General features: G+C 43.3%; 1 protein-coding gene across 7 annotated transcripts in view; it reads left to right on the forward strand.

Annotated features, from left to right (window-relative positions):
• The window catches only part of SYT7 (synaptotagmin 7), a 614,604-nt gene extending 610,911 nt beyond the window's left edge, over positions 1-3,693 (forward strand). For all 7 annotated transcript variants that reach the window (XM_069223238.1, XM_069223240.1, XM_069223239.1 and 4 more), the window contains one exon: positions 1,754-3,693. In XM_069223238.1, coding sequence (XP_069079339.1) covers positions 1,754-1,858 — 105 coding nt within the window. In that variant the 3' untranslated portion in view covers positions 1,859-3,693. The remainder of the gene's footprint in view (positions 1-1,753) is intronic.
• Positions 3,694-22,853: the final 19,160 nt, after the last annotated feature.

Genomic DNA, 22,853 nt, shown 5'->3' on the forward strand with positions numbered 1-22,853 from the left:
CATGGTTTATTTTACTCAAATATCCCCCATTGGCAACTGAAGATTGAGGTAGCTGTCGTTTACTGTTTCTTATTAGCCAGCAACGCCTTGCTCAGAAAGTCCTGCTTGTTTTTGTAACTTTTTAAAGGGAAGGCAGCCTCACGCTTCCTGCCGCTGGCCATTCATATGGGAAGTAACTTCAGAGGTGAAAAAAAAACACACCAATCAGTTTTTAATAAAAACTAAAACATAGGCTCTTATGCTGCAACAAAAACGCAGTTAAGCCACTCATTAAAAATTGTTTATGAATAAAGTCTACGATTTCTGAATTTGTGCAGACTCATAGATTAGGTAGACTCAAATATTGGGTAGTCTAAAATTTATGTGTCAAAAGAGACTGATCTCTTCGCATTCCGGCCTCTCTTACTTTGATTGTTTCAGAAAATCATCTTCTTAGCAGGCAGCTCTCTGTCGAAGATTTGATTTGATCTACAGTTCTTGGATTGTTACCCTCATGAAATGTAACTGACAACCACCTTTTATCCTTTTTTGGGAACACGATTTTCCATTAAAGCAAGCAAGATGCTCCCACTCTGAGCCAACAGTCCACAACAGAAATCATACATTGAACGCTCCCTCTTCGGTGTGAAAGCCACCCTAGTTTCACAATGTTTAAGGCAATGTATTTTTTTTTTACAGACAAAGGGGTGTGAGACACAATCACAACTCCCAATTGCCCCCAAGAACCCATGCGAGGTAAAAGATTGTGCAAAAGGCACATGCTAACATGAGGTTAGCTCCCTTGCAATCCGGTCTCCCATGTGTTAAACTGATGCATCATCTTTGTTGTTCTTGAGCGCATTGAAGGATCATGTCTTCCACAAGGAATCCTCTATTTGAGATGATGTTAGCCTGAGGCTGATTGAAGGAGGAAAGCCACTGGTTCATTAGAAATAATGACACTATGGGCCTGATTATGAGGTTGGCGGATGGTTTACACCATCTGCCGAACTTGAGACCGGGAGGTGTCACCATACTGGCTACCTCTCCACCAGGCCCATTAAGAGTTTCCCGCTAGGTCAGCATGTGGAAACCTGAGTTTCCCCCCCGCAGGCCTAGTGGGAAACAGTCTACAGCATTATCTCCAGCTCGTAATCGAGCCAGCGGCACTGCTGTAGGATACAGGGTGCCCTAATACCCTTGCAAGTGAACATTGCGAGGATGCTGGCTGGTGGGGGCCTGCCCTGCCCATTCCAGGTGCATGGGCAGTGCAGGGCCCCCCCTTGGGGCCCGCTGCACCCGTTCTCCATTTCATGGTGGTGCTACCGCCATGAATCGGCTAGTGGAGAACAAGGTCGTAATCCCCAGGGCAGCTCTGCTTGCAGCACTGCCCTGTCGGATGGACCGCCACCTACCACCAGACGGCCAGGATCCCTGATCCTGGCAGAGCTGGCTGTCCAACTGCAGCCTGACCACCAGGGTTGAAATATAGCACTCGGACAGCCTCATTGGTGGCGGTCTAACCACAATACGCGAGTCTGGTGGTCTAGTGACCGCCAAACTCGTAATGAGGGCCTATGTGTGTAACTGATGCATGTGTTCCTAATGCTAACTGTGGGAAGATGGACTTTGCATTCTTGGACTTGGGATCTCATATATGATTAACTTCTGTGTCTATTTTTTTGTGTGTCTATATTCTTGTGCTTTCTTTCTCAGAAAGCAGAGGGCACCTTGGTCTCCACAAGATGTAACGCTATACCTTTTTTTCCCATAGATCTACCTGTCTTGGAAGAGTGGGCCTGGAGAAGTGAAACACTGGAAGGATATGATTGCCCGGCCCAGGCAACCAGTGGCACAATGGCACCAACTGAAAGCCTGAATGCCAGCCCTAGAAGACTCCAAAGCAGTCTGCTGTTCTCTGGGTTGGACTCCACCAGCCTCGCTCCCGTTTAAAGTGACAATGGAGTATTCAAACTCCTTCAACTGAACAATTTGGAGCGTAACCAAGGAATTGTTGGCATCTTTGAAGGAGTGTGGGGAATCATGAGCCTTTGAGGCCAAGCTGGCCTCTGGCTGATCTTACCATGGCTCCCACGTTTTGCTTCAACCTTTCCTGCTACTTGTTTGAAATAAATAAAGAAAACAAATAGAGAACAGCACTTGTTTTCCCGATGGTGTGATCCAGGAGCCATGCCTTTAGTGCAGTGTTAGCCAGCAGCCAGCCAGGGCACAACAGGAAGCCACAAGAAGCGGGAGACTCTGCTACACCGGACCACATGGTCCAATTTTCACTGTTCTTCCAGCAAGCAGGCTACTGAGAAAAGCACGTCCGTGTCGTCGTCATCGTCGCCGTCGTCATTGTTCTGTCCAGGAAGGAAAACGCTTGGGAAGCAAATTTGTTGTGATGCACTGGTGCAGATATAGAGGATCAGACTTATAGGAAATCTGGATATTTTTGTTGTTGTTGTAATATTTTTTTTAACAAAATAGCCAGACTATTATTAATTAATTAATGTAAATAACTTTTTCCTCCTCCAGACTTTTTTTGGAAGGAGGGTGTCTTATTGAGGCAGTTGCAATAGAGAGGGAACATCCAGAGACTCTGCAGTGTTATTCTAATTTTTTAAATAACTTTTAACTGCTGTCTTCCCTTCAGCTGTCATCTCCCATGCTTGTGCAGGCCAGCCCCCGCTCCTTTGCAGAATCCTGGTGGTTTGTTTTAGTTGTTTGGTCACCACCTTTGCGAATCTGCTTTGTAGGGCATTTTTGGGCAAACATGAACAATCTGAGACCAAGCTACAATAGCGTCTACATTTACACGACGAGATACAAAAGAAATATCAGGAAAGCTTAGATCGAATGGTAGTATTTTGCCTAGAAAAGACAATACAGACTTTGCTAAATCATGGCAGGTGGCACTCTTTTCAAGATGGCCGCCAGTGAGAGAAAGAAACTATGAAGGAGAGTGTAGGCTCGAGGTCTTCAGAATCAAAGGGTTGAGCGGAAGAATGCAGTCCTGCCTTGTCAGCAGGTCAACTTCCAGTTCCACAGACCATTGCTGTTGGTGTATTTTTTTAGTATTCAGGCGGTGTCTTTTTTGAGCTACATGCGAATGTCAGCTTGCATGACTGTAGAAGGAGCGAAGGCAGGGCTGTTCGCCTTTTCGTGATCAGGATTCAATACTAGTTTTGAGGGTGTCTGGGAAAAGAGTTTTTCAGAGCTCTTTGGATGCTAATATTTTTCTTTTTCTTTTTCTTTCAAAGGACGATCTGGATGTTTTTTAATAAGGGGATTTTACTCAAGGAGATGGGGGAATTTGAGGGGTTATTGAAACCCCGAGGAAACTTCCATGCTCACTCAAAATGCACAGAGAAGGTGAAGGAGAGCCTAGGTCTTACTGTTAAATAGTCTCGAACTCTCCTTTTATATGCAGTGCAAGTGGGTAATGAGTATTTCAAAAGAACAAAGCAATAGCCATTTTAGTTCCCTATGAGGGACTTTCCTCACCCCTAAAAGCGGCAGGCAAAACCCATGACCCCCCTGTGGAGTGGACATACTCAGTCTGGGGGTGAAAGAAAGCAGGATGAGGTGGGGGACTTACATTTCCTGTTTGACTGTTTTCTCTTTCTTCTCAGTGGGGTTCCCTAGTTGGTGGGAACATCTTGTATCTTTGTACAGTGGTTCCTTGTAATAAACATGTTTTGTTAGTGTGTGCGTGCGTGTGAGGTTTATTTTTTAACTATGGCAGGAATTAGTATTTTTCCAGATTTAGTAGAGATCACACCACAAGGAAACTGCACAGCCAAGTTGAATCTGCTGCTACCAATACTTTTAAGGCACAGGGACAAGTTGGCTGCACTTTAACTTTGATTTTCCTGGTTGAATCCTACATATAGTCCAAATTCCACCTTCCTCCTCAACCTGGTAACTGCCAATAAGTTGCTGGTCCGAGCTAGCTGTTAGCCAAAGTGGACGTTTTTCAAATATAATAAACATTTGACATCCTTTTTCTCTGTCAGAAGTGTGTTGCATCTAATGAGGAGATGGCACTTTAAGAATTATTTGAATCCCACTGTTAAGCTGTCTGTTTGTTTCAAAATATATGTAACAAAAACACAAATAAAATACTTTTGGGTAATAGAATAATTGTTGATCTTTCATTTGCTCGGTCATCAGTCAGTCCCCTCTTTCCAGCTTGGCAAAATGTGGCCCCAAAAATAATAAGCAGTGTCTTACCCCGGATTAGATTTTTGGTAATTAAGTTTGGGACTGAAATAAATTAGGTATGTGTTCTGCTGTTCCACGGGATCCGTGATGGGAATTTAGCAATTGCTGTTGCTTCTATATTTAGTCTATAAAGGGCAGCCCTCTTTATGTAGTGGTGAATGGTGTCCATGAATCTAAAAGCAACCAGTAGTTGTAAAGCGCACACACTCACAGAAGTTAACAACTATATATATAGAGTCTATCTAAGAAAACGGGCTGAATTGATTTAAGGTCACAATACACAACCGAATCATCCCCAAATTCAACAGCTAAGCTAACTCCGCACACCCTTGCTCTTTTTGCCCTCAGTATCTTGCATGTGACCTCACATAGCATGGTCAGTGATATCTCATATGACATGCTCAGTGGCATCGCTCAAGAGATCCCATCACACTTTCTATAATCATGTAACAATTCTGTGCTCCTTAATTGAAAGTTCACAATGTTTCCCAAACAGCCTCATTACTCAAGAGAATGTTGTGGTATTGACACGTCCAGAGATGGTTTGAGATAGTTATAGGAAGGGAGTCCTGAAAAGAGCATGGGTATAATTGTTGTTGACACAAGGTGCATAAATATCATGTGTGTGTAGTGTGCTTAGCCTGCAGTATTTCAGAATGAGTGAGTTTGTTTGGAGGTGTGTGAACGAACTGTCTGGACCCAAAGCCAAGAACAATTCAAAGCCTAATGATGAGTAATTTGAGAACAGAACAATGAAAAGGAAGACAAATATAAGGTCCAATAAGGAAACAGTACGAATTGAATCTATTTTGTCTACTAGTCATTCTGGTATATTTCGACTGCCTTAACTGGAAGCCTTCTAAATGCACAACAAAACATGAAGAAGAACTGGCTAGCCTATTGCATATCTACTCTTCAGGTAAAGCTATGGCAAGGTTGCACAGAAGTGTCACTTGTGGCATACAAATCAGATATTATATATGAACTGCAAGATGCATTTGTATAACTTAGGGGAATGGTTTTAAAATCTTGGCATAAACCACGAAGGCCAAAGCTACAGCTACGTCATGTCAGAATGAAAACTTTTGACATGTTGAAACGTCTGCTGCTTCTAACATTACCTACTTGTGCCTTGGAGCCCACAAGGCCTGGGTGTATAATGTGTAGAAGTGAGACATGATAAGTAGGCTTGTTGCAGTTTTTCTGCAGTACCATAATTTTCAAATGCCACTTACTGCACATCCTAAAGCAGTCTTGTCATTTGCAAAAGCCATCTTTGGGTTTAAAATCTCTAAACGCCTATCTCAGCCTAGGCACAAGCTATAAAAATTAATGCCTGGCTGCCCCCTCCTGCAGTGACTTTAAGTAGATTCCCAAGTCCAGAACTGACCTGAATTAAGGGTGAACTACTCCCCACCAAGTTCTCATTGGAGAACTAAAGGTCTCTTGAAGCAGTTGGCCCACAAGAAGATTCATGGCTGGAAGATGGGGGAATTTTAATTTCAGGAACACCGATCTATACTATCTAAGGCATGTGAGGGGAGAGAAGTAAATGCATCTGTCCACACAAAGGGGAGGCATGTGGGAGGTACCTAATTTTAATAGACCACTTAGTGGGCAAGATGAGAAAACTCATACAGAGGAGAAGCCCTGGAGAGCTTCCTGAGATTGAGTGTATAAAAAGTCAGGAGGGATGCTGAAAACGTTAGAGGTGCCTAGTGGGGAGATTTTGTGAGGAGAGGTTCAGGGGACTCCACCAGCCACTGCTGATGAACTATTTTTGCTTGGAGCTCCTACGACCTGGAAAGCAGAACACTACAGGAGCTACAGGGCATAAGAGAAAGAAGGAGAATAAGTATGGTTGCTATTAGCTGTCTGCCTCGGAGATGACTGAGGCCTATGTTCCTGCTCTTTGTTATACCCAAACCCTGGAACTGGCCCCAAAGGACCAGGGAGACAGGCATTCATTAGCCCCCATTTGGAAATAAAGGAAAAAAAGAGCATCTGTGGAGGACAAGAAGACAACCAATGGGAACTGGGAGACATGCTGGAACCCTGTATGCAGGGAGAGGTTCAAGCTGTGTGTAGCTTCCATCTGCCCTGTGTATCTAAGAGCTGTCCCTAACACTTTGGAAACGTGAGTGACCAGAGACAGGGTATTTAGCCTCGTGAAACAGTTGGGGCTGGAATATTAGATGTGGCCTGAAACAGAGGGGCACAGATATCTGTCTCTCACTTAAACCGGTGGCCTAAGTCCAGTAGAAGAGCCCCCTTGGAGTTTTGGGAGCACTTCCTGCAAGATTCCGCCTCTGTACTCACTCTCCCAGCATCTATGCGACTGAGCAGTTTTCTAGTCATTGTTTTTCATTTATGGTGCAAACGCAGTCTACAGTGGCCACTTTTGATAATACTCAACTACTTCATTGGATATTGGTTGTCATTGTTCCTTATTGGTGTCATTTGATAATTTCTTCAAAATAATCATACTTTCTAATCTCGTTTACACATTGTTGTCATTATAATGTCATGTTCATCATTCCGTTTCTTCTTTTTACTAAAGTGATTTGGGACTTTATTTCCATGTCTTGCCTTTAATATTGTTTTGATGCTTTTAATCTACTTTACAACCATCTCATGTGAGGCTGGTCTGCCGCTTTGAGCTACAACTCTTAGGACATGTTGAGGATTCCTGACTGAAATCTGTGGCTTTTACTTTTGGTACTTTGTGGGGCGCCATAATCCATTGCTTATAATAAGTCTTCATCAAAAACACTACTAAAAAGTGAGGAATTAATACCTCTTCAAGGCAGGCTGATTTTAGACAAACCTCCAAGAGAGAAGTTTTATTTTTATTTTATAACATTGGTTTCCCGATTGGAGAATGTATTTTTCTAATTGTTAATAACAAAATTATATCAAGTATGTTTTTGGGTCTCCTTGTGTCTACGAATAATACAAAGGAATGCTGCAAAAAAGCCAACATGAGGCAAAAGAAAGAACCAGAGCCAACATCAAATTAAGCGTAAGACACGCACCTGTAAAACGTTTTAAGATATGTTTAATAATAATGTGATTTCATATAGCGCTTGATCCAGCACTTCTGACATTTCTAAGGGTTCCAATTAACAAGTGTTACATTTACATAGTTCAATGGCAGTAAATTCACCAAACTGGTAAGGACGGAAGTCTGAGTCCAGAAATCAAACTTGTGACCAGTGGACAGCCACATTTGAGGAGAGAATGTTCAACTCTCTGTTTTATTATGGCACACGCTATCAAAAAAGAGACTTCTAGTCCACAAGAAGAAAACATTTGCTGACACATGAAGGAAGGGAAGAACTGGCCCACCAGAAGGAAAATACCCTATGCATAAAGAGAGAGAGGACATCTTAAGGTCAGGCAACCTTGCTAGGTATTGAAAGCAACAAATCCACTAATCATGGGGACAGTGATCCTGAAGAAAGGCAAATTAAGCATGACTTTGCCTTGAGAGAGAAAACTGGTTCAAGACTGGAGGGGCAATACATGGGGCAGATAAGGGGTATCTAACCTTACCTATAGCAAGAAATGAGCTGGGTGCGTTATACCAAAATCATATGAAGAAGGTGGAAACAAAGATTCAACAGTAAGAACTCTTGATGGGAATTAAGTGAACCATCCACTAGAAAATAGCCCAGTAGGATAAGCAGATAGTGTTCCAAAAGAGCACAATACACAAATTAACTGACTGTAGATGGTCAGGAATGTTAATGAGCACTAACTACTTTTAGGAGCAAAATGCACAACAGACAGAAAGGACGTTATCAGGCCGGAATGGGAGACAGCCTACAAAATGTCATCAACAAAAGCCGTACTCTTATCTCTGAAGGTTAAGAACACAACGCTCAGTAAAAGGGGGGTCTTTCTTTTTTGGGGACTAAAGACTCAATGGCCAAGTCACACAGCCAAAGCAATTGGCTACATTATGAGCATTCAATCCTAGAAAATCCTTTTAAGATATGAAAATGTAAGTAAAGGGATGTAGTCCTTTACACTCAGTCACTACAAGCTAAGCAGCCCAAGGTTAAGGGAGGCGGTACAAATAGTCATCCGTACCAACAGAGCCTAGATTGAATTTCCCCATAAGGGTGAGAGGCCAATGCACAAGGATAGGCAATCAATGGACAAGAAGGAGAAAATGCAACTAAAAACACCTGAGAGAAGAGTGTCAAGTAGGTCACATGAAAGGAACGGCGCTATAGCGAGTATGGACCATTACTGATACCACAAAGGGTGGCTCAAAGGGTATGGCAGAAAGGTTCAAAGTGGTACTGGCAGAACCAAAATTGCAATAAAAATCAACACAAAATAAAAGCTACGGCTTTAGTATAAGATAGTGGCGATCCCCTTCCTGATTACCGCAGAGGCAAGGCGAAGAGAAGGGCCAGAAGATGAAAGAAAGCACATCACTCGACTCAAGGAAATCATTGCCCATGGACATAAATAGCTTTACAAGTTCTACACAGCCCTGTAAAGATGCTTAATTGCAGTTATTTTGACAGATAGCCAGAAATAGAGCCGTCACATTTCAATCCCAGAAGAAGTCATGCAATAGCATTTTGGCTAATTTTAAATCTGGAGTTAAGGGGTATGTAGAAATAGAGTCGCCACATTTCAGTCCAAGAAGAAGTCATGGAGCAGCATTTTGAACAAATGTAGATCTGGAGCTAAGGGGTGTGGACAGAATATCGAGGTCAGAATATTGACAAAAATATGAACGGGTAAGTAAGTCTAGATTTTGTATACCTACCTCCACATATATGTACCTAGGCGATACATATACTCTTAAGGTACGTAGATGCGGAGTTAGGAATAGTAAATCTATATGTAACCTATTTGCACTTACCTTTTTATACTTTGTCCCTCAATGTTCTTGTTCCACAATATTGTTGGTGTCCACATTCAGCAGTACAACCCAGGTAAGGTAGTGGGAAGGTCAAGACAGAGAATATTCCCGAAGTCGAGGTATGAAAATGTACCTGCCAGGATTATAAAGTAGTGAGAAGTGGAAGGAGATTCCTGAGAATGCTGAGAACAAAGAGACATGTGGAACTTACTTTACTCACTTGAGCAGCCAAACTAAGATTAGCATCATTAATTAAGCCTAGCTTGCTGAGGAGGGAATGAGGCCAGGAAGCAAGAATCCAATATGCTGGAGTAGGCTCCCAGGATCACGCCTTAGGTTTGATTTGAAGATAGTTTTAAGGGATCCACCACCACCATCCAATCAGCAATAAATGGCATATATTAATGAAACTGCGTGGCAGAGCAACCAATTTGTAGAAAGACAAGCTAATGGTACAAATACTGGATGCTATGTGTGCCACAAGCTCATTAGATAGTTCTGGCTATGGCAAGAGCCCCGAGATGTTCCACAGAGTACAGTCGTGAAAGACTTCCTGAAAGGAGGGAGGACAACAGCCAGTGTTCGCAAAATGAAATGGTGGTAAGAGGCATCTCCTGGGTACCAAAGGTGTGGAGCACTAGGTTGATTGAATGATTGACAGTACGGAAAACGGCTGACGCGATGAAAAGAATCAGAGCATTGACAGCACCCACATCCAGGATATCACATAGTGTGTCCCGGGTAGCAGCAAGAACAAACTCTGTGTTGCAAGTGGCACGAAAGTCACATTGTGTTTGTTAGAAATGGGGTCTTTGGTTGGCAGTCAGGTTGACCCCTGTCCAAGCAAGGACCCTCACTCTAGTCAGGGTAAAGGAGAAGCACCCTCAGCTAACCCCTGCTCACCTCCTTGGTAGCTTGGCACGAGCAGGAAGGCTGTAACTTCAGAGTGCTAGGTGTAAAGTATTTGTACCAACACACACAGTACTTCAATGAAAACACTACAAAATGACACAACACAGGTTTAGAAAAATAGAAAATATTTATCTAAACAAAACAAGACCAAAACGACAAAAATCCAACATACACAAGTCAAGTTATTAATTAAAAAGCAAAAAGAGTCTTCATGTGGTTTTAAACACAACACTAACGCTTTTAGTGTGGAAATGCACCTGGGTTGCGTCAAAATAACCCGCACGGGTGAGTGTGTGTCAAAAAAGGTAAGCGGTGCGTCTATTTCTCACCCGCAAGCGAGCTCAAGCATAATTTCTCTTTCTCCGGTTGGACCGGCGTGCGTTGTTTTTCCTCCCCGCAGGAGGGTGATGTGTCAATCCGAGTAGCACTCGGGTCCGGGTAGGCATTGCGTCGTTTTTCCACACCGAGCAAGGTTTGCGTAGAAAATCCTGCTGCACAGTCTCAGAAAAACCACACAATGTGGGTTGCGATGTTAACAGCCTCTGTCAGCGTGTGTGAACGTCATTCTTCCAGCTCCGTGCGTCGATTTTCCAGCTGCAATGCCAGTGAAGCTGTGATTTCTGCTGCGAAGCCGGCGGCGCATTGTTTTTCAGCCGCGTCTCGGAAGGTGCGCCAAATTTTTCCCAGCACAGCAGTCTGTGCGTGGATTTTCAGTCTTGTTCTGCCAGCTTCTCCTTTCAGGGTCCCAGAAACTGGATGGGCACCACTTGGCAGGGTAGCAGTCTCACTCAGCTCAGGCTCCAGGTGCTGGCAGAGAGAAGGCTTTGCTGTCCCTGAGACTTCAACAACAGGAGGCAAGCTCTATTTCAAACCCTTGGAGATTTCTTCATAAGCAGGAAGACACACAAAGTCCAGTCTTTGTCCTCTTGCACAGGCAGAAGCAGCAACTGCAGGATGGCTCCACAAAGCACAGTCTCAGGCAGGGCGGCACTTCTTCTCAGCTCTTCTCCAGGCAGATGTTCCTCTTGATGTCCAGAAGTGATCTAAAGTCTGTGGTTTTGGGTGCCCTTCTTATACCCATTTTGCCCTTTGAAGTAGGCTTACTTCAAAGAAAAGTCTCTCTCTTGTTTGTGAAATCCTGCCTTGCCCAGGCCAGGCCCCAGACACTCACCAGGGGGGTTGGAGACTACATTGTGTGAGGGCAGGCACAGCCCTTTCAGGTGTAAGTGACCACTCCTCCCCTCACTCCTAGCACAGATGGCTCATCAGGAAATGCAGACTACACCCCAGCTCCCTTTGTGTCACTGTCCAAAGAGAGGTGCAAACCGCCCAACTGTCAAACTGACCCAGACAGGGAATCCACAAACAGGCAGTCATAGAAATGGTTTAAGCAAGAAAAAGCCCACTTTCTGCATTTTCAAAAACACAATCTTAAAACCAACTTTACTAAAAGATGTATTTTAAAATTGTGACCTCAGGGATCCCGAACTCCATATTTCTGTCTGCTCCCAAAGGGAATCTTCTCTTTAATCATTTTTGAAGATAGCCCCCATGTTAACCTATGAGAGGGATAGGCCTTGCAACAGTGAAAAACACATTTGGCAAACTGTCAGGACATATAAAACACATTAGTATATGTCCTACCTTAAACATACATTGCACCCTGCCCATGGGCCTACCTACAGCCTACCTAAGGGGTGTCTTACATGTAAGAAAAGGGAAGGTGTAGGCCTGGCAAGTGGGTACACTTGCCAAGTCGAATTGGCAGTTTAAAACTGTACACAGAGACACTGCAGAGGCCGGTCTGAGCCATGTTTACAGGGCTACTAATGTGGGTGGCACAACCAGTGCTGAAGGCCCACTAGTAGCATTTGATTTACAGGCCCTGGGCACCTCTAGTGCACTTTACTAGGGACTTACTAGTAAATCAAATATGCCAATCATGGATCTCCAATTACATACACATTTTGTACAGGAGCACTTGCACTGGATAGCAGTGGTAAAGTGCCCAGAGTAACAAAAACAGAGTCCAGCACACATCACAACCTGGGAAACAGAGTCAAAAAGTTAGGGGAAACCACACCAACGATGAAAAGTCTAACAGTGATCAAGCATGTAAGGTTTCTAAAAAAAACAGACAGTTTGGCAGTATCCAGCTTCCGCATGACTTTTGACTGAGTGAGCAAGAAAATGGTCATTAACTGGACAGAGTGAGGGGGCACAAAAGAGTTGGGGTCATATTTATGACCTGCTTTGTTTTGCAAGCCTTAAGTCAGATTTGTAAAGCCAAGCAAAGCCACTTTGCTTGGCTTTGAATAGCTGTAAAAATCTGGAATAATGCAATGCAGTGCAAATCGCTGCATTGCCTTACTCTGCGCAAGGGAGGTGTTCCATGGGCATTGCGTGGGTGTTCTCATGCAACTCCCATGATTTTTGGCACTTTTCCAAATTTACTAAATTTGATAAACCTGGGAATGCACCAAAAAGACACCCCAGGAAAGGCGTGATGAGGTGAAATATTTTTATTTCTCCTTGTTTTTTCTTCTTTTTATGCATGTTGCATTCTGCATTCTGCAGCATACATAGACAGATGAAAAAGACTCTCAGGATTCCTGCACAAATACAATCCTGCGTACAGCACAGGCACCCTTGTCCAGCACCACCCATTTTCCCTCCCGCAAGCCACGACTGCTCATCTTTCAATTGCAGATTTGAAGAAGTATTTGATGCCATTCCAGATCCTTTAGAAAACAAAATAGAAATGATTGGGAACTCTATTCAAGCAAGAGACACGTATTTTGGGCCAAAACATGCATTTAGCTTCTGCACTTTATTACAGTACAATACAAGAGATTGCCTAAGGAAATGACTTTGAACAATGATATATTAATTTAACAAGCATTGTCAGAGACAATAGGTCTGACTTTAATGTTCCACAAATGTAAACAGAGGTATTGACAAAAACTGTTTATATGCATTGTATGCATAAAGGTTGATTATCACATTAAAGCCTGTCCTGCTAGTTTTGCCATTTCTGGGAAAGGATAGTAAAACATATTGCTTTCTGACTACATATAGGAGAAAATGAACTGAAGGTGACAAACAGCATAGTTGAGTTTAATGTTCAGATTTATAATCCCTTGTGGAAGCATTTCCAGGAAGGTGGAATGATACATTGCTAGCTATTGGGATGAGGTGAGAGCATTTTAACTCCTCTGGGTAGAGCCATGCCCACTCAATTTATATTTTAAAGAATTGTTAAGAATATGTCACCCAGACAGCTGCCCTGTCAAGCCAGATCTAAAAAAGTAAGTTTACCTTATATATATAGATAAGCCATATGCCTTACCTAGAAAAGCCTAGATAAGCCATGATTATGATCAATTTAGAATAGCACTATTATCTGGTGTATTTTTTCATTCACAGATATAGTACTTTGGGGTTCATTTAGAATATATGGGAAGTTGTGAAAAAATTGTGGAAAACGGTTTGCTGTGCATTTAATGCTAATTTTGCATTAGGAGTAAAGCATTAAATTTCAGGCCTATTAGTAGCAGTGCAGAAGCAAAAAGCTGGTGTTAATTTTATACCAATAATTACGGCAAGAGAGACAGAAACAATGCTTGCACATTTATCTTTAAATTTGCAGTAATGTGAAATTGTGGTTTAACTGCAAAACATCCGACATTCTGTAAATTACTCCATTGGTGGGGCAGTGCTCATTTCTCAAAAATGACAATTCAGCACAGCTCCACTCTACACAGGCAGCAGAATGCAGTCTTAAAAGTGCTTCCACTGATGCCGTAAATAGTTTTTCTAACTCTTTAAAGAGGTAAGCTCTTCTCTGTTGCTCTACACCACTAAGGGCCTGATTTATGAAAAGTTAGCGCCACCTTTGCGTCATTTTGTGACGCAAAAACAGCACAAACGTACAAAATATAAATCGCTAACATTTCATAAATCAGGCCCTAAGGGTCTCGTAACCATGTCCTTGATAGCTATCACCCAGTAACTCCAGTCCAAAGTTCCACATACCTAGAGCATTGTTAACTGAGGGGAAGGAGATGACAATAGAAATAAAAAGGATCACATGCTTCCCTGAGGGTCACCTTCGAAGTGAGGAATTACCAGTTGAATCAGTAATATGATTCCCAGTTCTTCCTAGTATTTCACACTTAGCCTCTCCCTGCTTTCAGCAGACAGATTCCTTGAGTGAGCATTAAGGGTTTATTGAGTTTGTAGGGTTCGTTTTTTAAGTTTCAGGGACAGATAGTGCTAATGGTAATAAGGAGTCTTTAGAGTTGAGTGAAGGGTAGCGTTAAATGGTAGTAAAATAATTTTAGGTTTCAGGAATGGGTAGCATCAAGAACTAGTGATGGCTTTTAGGGTTCAGTTGTGGGTAGCATCAGGGTGTAGTGATAGGTTTATATGGTTCAGGGAAGCATGGTGTAAAAAAAGGTGGTAAGGGGCTTTTATGGTTCAAGCATAGGTAGCACTAAGGAATGGTAAGGGTTCTGAGGAGATGGTAGTCTTTAAGGTCCGTAATTGTTTCCAGTTCAGAGAAAGGTAGCAGTAAATGATAGTATGGGTTTTTAGGCTGTAGGGAAGGATAGCTGTAAGGAGCAGTAAGGGATTTTTAGCGTTCAGGCATGAGTAGTATTAAGGGTTAGGAAGGATTTTTTATTAATTCATTGAAGGCTACTGTTAAGTCATAGCAAGGCATTTGTAGGGTACCGGCAAGGATAGTATTAAAGGGTAGTACAGAGTTTTTAGGATTAAAGGAGGGGTTGCATTAAAGGGTAGTTAGAGATGTTTAGGGTTCTAAGATGGGTAGCATTAAGGGATAGTAAAGGGTTGGTAGGGCTCAGCAAAGGTTAAAATGAAGGGGTAGTAAGGCTTTTTAGGGGTTATGCATGGTAGAATTAAGGGCAATGGGGATTTCTAGGGTTCAGGGAAGGGTAGTGTTAAAGGGTAGTAAGGGGGTTATAAGATTCAGGGATGGGTAACTGTAAGGGGTGGCAAGAGTGTTTTAGGGCTGAGGGATAGAGAGCCTTAAGGGGGTGATGAAAGTTTTTGGGGCTCAGACAGGGTTAGCTGTATGGGGTGGTCAAATGTTTTAGTGTGCAGGCATGTGTGGCATTAAGGAATAGTAAGGTTTTTAGGTTTTAGGGAACAGTAGCATTAGGTGGGAGCGAGCAGATGTTTTGAGGTTTAGGGAAAGGGCGGTTAAAGGTTAGTAAGTGTTTTTTACGGTTTAAGGAACAGTGGTGTTAAAGGGTAGTTAGGGTTTTCGGGGTTCAGAGAGGGGTAGTATTAAGATATAGTAAGGGATCGGTAGGGTTCAAGGAAAGGATGCATTAAAGGGTTTGTCAGATTCGGGGAACAGTAGCGTTAAGAGGTAATAAGGGGTTTGTAGGTTTAGGAAAGGGTAGTGTTAACAGGCACTACGGGGGCTTTATGTTTCAGGGAAGGGTACCATTAAGATGTAGTAAGCAGTTTTGGGGCTGAGGAAGCGAAGAGATAGAGAGTTGTGAGGATTTTTGATGTTCAGATGTAGGTAGTTTTACAGAGTAGCAAGGTTTTCTGGTTCAGGGCAGGGTAGAATTGAGGGACAGTATGTGGTTTTTAGGCTTCATGGATAGATATTGTTAAGAGGTAGTAACAGGTTTTAAGGATTCATGGAAAGATAGCGTCAAGGAATAGTATGTGTTTTTTAAGGTTCATGGAAGAATAGCACTAAGTTGTATAGAATTTTTAGAATTCAGGAAAGGGTAGCGTTCAGCATTAGTAAGGGTTTTAAGGGTTCACAGAAGAGTAGCATTAATGGACAGAAAGGGGTTTTTGTGGTCTGAGGAAGAGTAGTGTTGTTGAGCCAGTAACCAGTTTTAGGTTTCAGGGATGTGTTTCATTAAGGGATAGTAAGAGTTTTAGGGTTCATGGATGTGTAGTGTTAACTGTTAATAAGGGTTTGAAAGGATCAGGGAAGGGTAGTGGGAAAGGATAGTATAGAGTCAGAGATGGGTAGCTTTAAGAGGTGGTACACATTTCTTCTGGGTTCAGGAATTGGTAGCATTATGGGATAGTAAGGGTTTTTAAGGTTAATAGATGGGTAGAATTATTGGGTAGTAAAGCTTTCTTTAGTGTTCAGGCATATGGTCGTTTTCTGGGGTATTAAGGTTTTTAGGGTTCAGGATGGCGTAGCTGTAAGTGGTACCATGGGTGGTATTAGGGATCACGAAAGTGTAGCATGAAGGGACAGTAAGGGCTTTTAGGGTTTAAGGAAGGGTAACTTAGAGGTAGTAAGTGATTTTTAGGGTTCAGGGACTGGTGCTACTAAGGGGTAGTAAGGCTTTGAGGGTTCAGGGAAAAGCAGCATTTAAGTAGTAGCAACTGGTTTATGTAGTTCGGGGAAGAGCAGTGTTAAGAGGTAGTAAGGGGTTTTAGGCTGCAGAGCTGCATAGTATTAAGGCTTAAGAAGGTATTAGTAAGGTTCAAGGACAGTAGCTTTAAGGACTAGCTAGGGTTTTTAGCATTCAAGGATGGGTAGCGTTAATGGATAGTAAGATGTTTGTGAGTTTGAGGGCAGGGCAGCGATAAAGGGTTTGTAGGGTTCATGGAAGGGTAGCATTAACGAGTAGTAACTCGTTTTTAGGGTTCAGGGAAAGGTAGCGTTATGGGGCAGTAAGGAGTTTTTAGGGTACAGAGAAGGACAATTGTAAGGAGTAGTAAGGAGTTTTTAGGATTCAGTAATGGGTGGCAAGGCCTTCCAACTCAGGGAAGTGTAAAGTTAAGGAGTAGTATAGGGTATTTAGGGTTCATAGAAGGGTAGGGATAAGGAGCAGTAATGGGGTTTTATGGTTCAGGGATGGGTAGCTTTAAGGGGGGTATGGGTTTTTCATGGTTCGCAGAAGGTTAGCGTAAATAACTAGTAAGTGTTTTTGGGGTTTATGGATGGGTTCAATTAAATTGTAGTAAGGGGTCTTCTGGGTTGAAGGAAGGATAAGGGTAAGGGATAGTTACAGATGGGTAGCATTACGATTAGCCAGGAGTTCTTATGGTTCAGGGAAAACTAGTGCTAAGGAGCATTAAGTGGCTTTCAGGGTTCCTGGATGGGTAGTGTAAACGGTAGCAATGTTTTCCAGTTCAGAGAAGGGTAGCAATAAGGGGGAGTGTGGATATTTTAGGGTTCAGGTGGGGGAGCTGTAAGAGGTAGCAAGGAATTTGTTAGGGTTCAGGGAAGGGTAGTGTTCTAGAATAGTACAGAGATTGTAGAGTTCTAGGAATGTTATGGAGCAGTTAGGGATTTTTAAGAGTCAGAGAAGGGGTACTTAAAAATATAGTATATTATTTAGGTAAATTGATTTAATTTAAAGTGTAAAATGTTACATTTGAAGTAAATTATCTAATGCCAGTAATGTAATTGTTTAGAATTAATAAATAAAAATTGATTAAATAAACGTTTGGGAGCCAAGAAGCACAAAAACATTTCTCCAATCCCTACGTCTTAAATCTAGGAATTAGAAAGAGAAAACATCATTCTCTCAAGGAGTGTCATGTTAAGGTATCTCTGAAGTTGGTGATGGAAAGGCAAGGAGAAGGTGGCTTGGAAAACATTACTCTTGACTTCCCTCCTCCCGTCTGTCCTGCTGTGAACGAAGAGCAAACACCATAATTATATAATTATCTAGGAGATATATAACATTGCAGTGGCATGTTTGGTCTAAAGGTCATGCTTTGTTGTAACACATTAGCTAGACTTGATGAGGAGCTCTGGCTTTTGCAAATTGATGAACAAATGCACTATTTTCTGTTGAAGCACACAAGTTCTACCCAAACAAAATATGTTCCCCTGTCCACCAACATGTGGGCAGAGTCAAAGCCCCTCTATTTAATCATGAATGCCATTTTTTAGGTTGATCTCATTAGGTAAGGAAAGGGCTGTCCTGAACGCCAGACCAAAAAACTGTGACTTATAACTGGATTATATCTTCATAGCATTTACAAGTATGAGTTTAAAGTAGCAAATAAGAAAGCATCTAAGACTGCTAACAACATGCATTTATTCAAATATCCAAACATTATTATAATAATCATTAAGCAGTAAAATGGAACAGCGCTGTGAAAAAGAGTGCTGTGTGAAGAGTTTTATATATATATATATATATATATATATATATATATATATATATATATATATATATACACAAATGTTATTTACAAAGTCAAAAACAGTTACATGCAATGATAGCCAGTACTAAACAGGACAGAACAAGACACTACAAGCCACATGTAAAACCATATTGAGTGATTATGAATAAACATAATCTTAACAAGTAAAGGAAATGAATCCTAAATCAAGCAGCTGACTGAAATGTAAACTCTGCCCCATTTGTGAGTTAACGTTTCTGGAAGTTTCCAATAGTATAAGGTAATAGTTGGAAAGCAAACTGAATACACTGAAATAGCACGAGCAACTCCAACACTCTCAAACATGGACTTACACAAACCTGGCTTATAGAATCATTGTAGTTTGGTACCAATGGGCTGATTACGAGTTTGCTGGTCCGTGGCCGCCATGGTGGTGGCTACAGTCCGACAGCCATCGGATTGGCGGTCAGACGACCATATTACGATGCATGCAGTCCCATAGAGGAAAGATCGCCTCGGTCCCGCTGGCACCGCCAGGCAGTGCAGACTGCTGGGGCTGGTGAGGCAGGCCAAACAGGCCGATGGAGCCAGTGTTTCTGATGTGCACATAATGCTGTTGCCTACCGCCAATGTGACCGTGGTGGTCCAACCACTGCATCCCAGCAGGCGGAAACAGAGAGCATAAAGGAAGCAACTAACCTGCAGGCACCGTTACACATCCTGTGCTGGTATGGAGCCCATCACACACATCCTGCCGCTACTGTTGCTCATAGATGAAGCCCCAAATCCACAGTACAGTGGACGCAACCAGTGGTAAGAACACACACCTACCTGTGTCATGAAGATCAACAACAGATCGTCGCGCATTCATCCACATGATATGGGGCTCATGCTATGGGCACCAAATACAGTTGACATTGTGTCCCAGGTCGGAGTCATTCATGAACAATGACACATAGACAGCTATTACACGCCCTCTTTGGGCAGGTCACTGACACTGTACCCCCACACTCCAAAATAACACACGCCTGCTCATCTTTGGCACAGGGACAGTGAAGTGTACAGAACATTGTGTCACACAACAGCAACACCATACCAACATTACATCTACCAATTCAACTGACACCCTCACATTGCTCACATGCCATGGAATGTCATCAGATTGAAGGCACATATGCGCAGTGGGTTTGGACAGTCACTATTAAGCACCTCCTGGCGTGAAAGACTGAGGTGCGGCCTCTCCCTGCCACTGGTAATGCTGGGTAATGAAGTTCAGGCCCCCGGTCACCAATGCTCACCAATGCTGCGTTCTTCACAGTGGGTCCAGGCAGTCACGATTAAGCACTTCCTGGCACGAAAGACTGATGTGCGGTCTCTCCCTGCCACTGGTAATGCTGTGTAATGAAGTTCAGGACCCCGGTCCCTCATCACCAATGCTCGCCAATGCTGTGTCCCAAGCAGCGGGTCCAAGCAGTCACTATTAAGTGCCTCCTGGTGCAAAAGACTGAGGTGCGGCATCTCCCTGTTGCTGGTAAAGCCGGGTAATGAAGTTCAGGCCCCCGGTCACCAATGCTCACCAATGCTGTGTCCTTTTTGGAGACCTCTGCAGACTAACCCAATACCCTGCTCAGGGCCTACAATGACTAAGCAAACCTACTGACAACAGGTAGCCCATGCATCAGCACCATGTACTGTGTGTGAGCCACAATGAAACACCACACACCAATTTGGCTTCTGAAAGGTAAACTCCTTAGGCCTGACTTGACAAACATATTTACACTTTGCAACACTGACTCAATGCATACAATCCCAATGGGCAACTACCTAAGTACAGACTTCACCGTTACACGTGAGTGACAATAAAGGGGCTGGCATGGTTGGTACAGAAAGTGTCTTCCCTGTGCATGTGTGGGCATGTGGCCTACCAAATGCAGATTCATACCACTTCAGGGTGGGTTTCTGTGGTATGCACCTGTACCACAGAACACCCCTTTGAACATATGTTTCTAAACTATAGAGAAGGTATCCAACATACAAAGGTATGCATTCTGCAATTACTGGTGTGCAACCAAGCTACTGAATCACACGTCATGGTCTCCCAGGAATCTTCACACTGACTGCACTGTAGATCTGTCATTTGTGCAATAAGCCTGTACAGGACAAATCTGACTCCTGTGAAGATGACAACACACTGTGGGAGTAAAGGGCCTGTTATGAATCAAAGACACACATTGACAATGATGCAAAATGCACATATGGTCTAGTTCTGTGATTTACCTCTGTGCCCATTCCTAATCTAGTCAATAGACTGAGGCATTCAGAGCAAGTGTTGCGACTAGAGCGTCATATTGTGCCAGGATCTGCTGGTCTACAGGGAGTGGGCACAGTGCCACAGTTCCATAGCCACAGTTACTTGCCCACATCCATGTCTATGTTCCATAGTGGGAAATACATTTGACAGGCCCTGGTCTCTGTAGGCTGAGCATATAGAACCTACATGACACTTACATTTCCATCACTTCCATGCATGACAGTACATCATGTGGCCATCAGCAATGTGGATTGTGGCTTGTGGCTTGTGGCTTGCGGCCTGGGTCGCAATCTGAAGGGCACAATGAGTCATGATATGCCTTGCAGACTACAGTCTGGCAAGGTCAAATGTGGAGTGAAAGATCTGTGGCATAATACACATTGCTTACAATATCCTCAAATGGCTCAGACAAGATGCATACACAGCTCATGCTGTCATACTCATACATGTTGTCTAACATTTACAACCATCAGAAGCAAAGAAATGTCATTGTATAGCAGTAAAGTGTCCTTGCCCAGTTATGTGCATCAAACACAAGGGGGATCCAGAATCCCCCAAAAAATCACACAATACTATATGAATGAACACAATATATAGTACTGGTCATTAATACCTGTACCTTGTAAATCACATTGATACCACACAGACTACAACAACAGACACACAAGCAGTCTGTCTGGCACACAGGAGCAGGTCAGTACCTCATTTGCACAATTGACTCTGTTCAACCCCATACTTTCCATCCTCACAGGCTACAGTGTGGCACACAGGGGCACGCTTTAGCCTGTGAGGATGGAAAGTATGGGGTTGAACAGAGTCAATTGTGCAAATGATGTACTGACCTGCTCCTTTGGTGAACCATAGAGCTGTCCATACAGGGGAAGGAACTCACTCACAAGCCTCTCCAGCTCCCCTACAGGGAAGGCAGGGGCCCTTTCACCCGGTGGGCATGGCATGATTGCTCCCAGATGCAGAGCACAGCAGCTGAAGTGGTGGAGGTGTTGCTGGCAGCAGTGTCAGGAGTCAAGTGATTGATTTTGCACACCTAGACCACATATGTGGTCACCGCCTCCGACTGACACAGCAATTGGGCCACGACCGCCACAGGCAACAACGGTAGCCAATAGCTGTGTCTACTGCGGTTGGAACTGCCTACTGCGCTGATGACTTCTGTGGGCAGTTCCTGATGTCCAGTGTACATTCTCCATTTTGGTGACTTGAAATGCTGTATATGGCCCTGTAAAATGGATCACAACAACAATATATGTTTCATATCATTAGAAACATCCTAAATCTGTCTCATTCTGTAGGACCCACTACACAATCACCAGTGTAGTGTGTTGCTGGGCACAGATGGCCTATTACAGCAGTGCACGGACCACCACCGCTGATGTTTTTTTTGGCAGTTGGAAAATACAGTCAGATTTCGAGGGGCTATTGTGTAGCAGATGGTTGGGTGTTGCCCAAATCCATGTTGTGGACACATGTGTTGACAACCAAGGGGCTCACATTATTTGACCCTTGTGTAGTTGCAAGCTGTGATGTGTACTGGGTGTCATGTCTATCCAGTCAGAAATGCTTTGTCACATGATATTGTTGGCATGCATCATGTATGTTGCTGGGGACATACTGACTAATGTTACAAATCATGTCTTGTCACACATAGGTACTCTGGGAGAGGGCGGATCCGACAGCCTCCTGTTTAGCGTCCAATGCCAGACCTTTAGACCATGGAGGAACACCTCGTCATCCAGTTATACCGTCTGATTAGGTAAACAATTGTGGACTTATGTCGTCAGTTGGAGCCAGATCTGTTGCCAGTAATCCAACCCGCATACCACCCATTGTGCAAGTCATGTCAGTATTGCACTTCCTGGCTACATGGTCCTTCCAACATACAGGAGCCCTGCTGGTATGTCCCAATCTATGTTCAGTCGGGTGTTGAAGAATTTCCTCTCAGCAATGTTGAAACACATTGACAGCTATATCAGGTTTTAGCCAATGTGAAGGTTAACTTCGATGGTTTTGCCTGCCTCCCACATTTGGTGGGGGCCATTGATGGCACACATGTTGGCTTGGTGCCACTGCAGGCCACTGGACAAGTCTATTGCAACAGAAAGAACTTCCATTCCATCAACGTGCAAGTTGTTTGTTTAGCAGATCTCTACATCTCAAATGTGTGTGCCCATTATCCAGGATCAGCACATGATTCCTTCATAATGCACCATATCCCAGATGATGTCACAGCTGCAACCAGAGCGGGCCTGGCTGGTTGGTAAGTCACGTCTGTCCTAACTGTGTGTGAGCAATGTCAGGTGCTACAATCATGAAGTGAGTGACTCATTGTTTCACTCATGTCCCATTCCTTAACAGGAGACTCAGCATATACAA

The sequence above is a fragment of the Pleurodeles waltl genome, chromosome 3_1, assembly GCF_031143425.1.
Source record: "Pleurodeles waltl isolate 20211129_DDA chromosome 3_1, aPleWal1.hap1.20221129, whole genome shotgun sequence".
Classification (NCBI taxonomy): Eukaryota; Metazoa; Chordata; class Amphibia; order Caudata; family Salamandridae; genus Pleurodeles; species Pleurodeles waltl.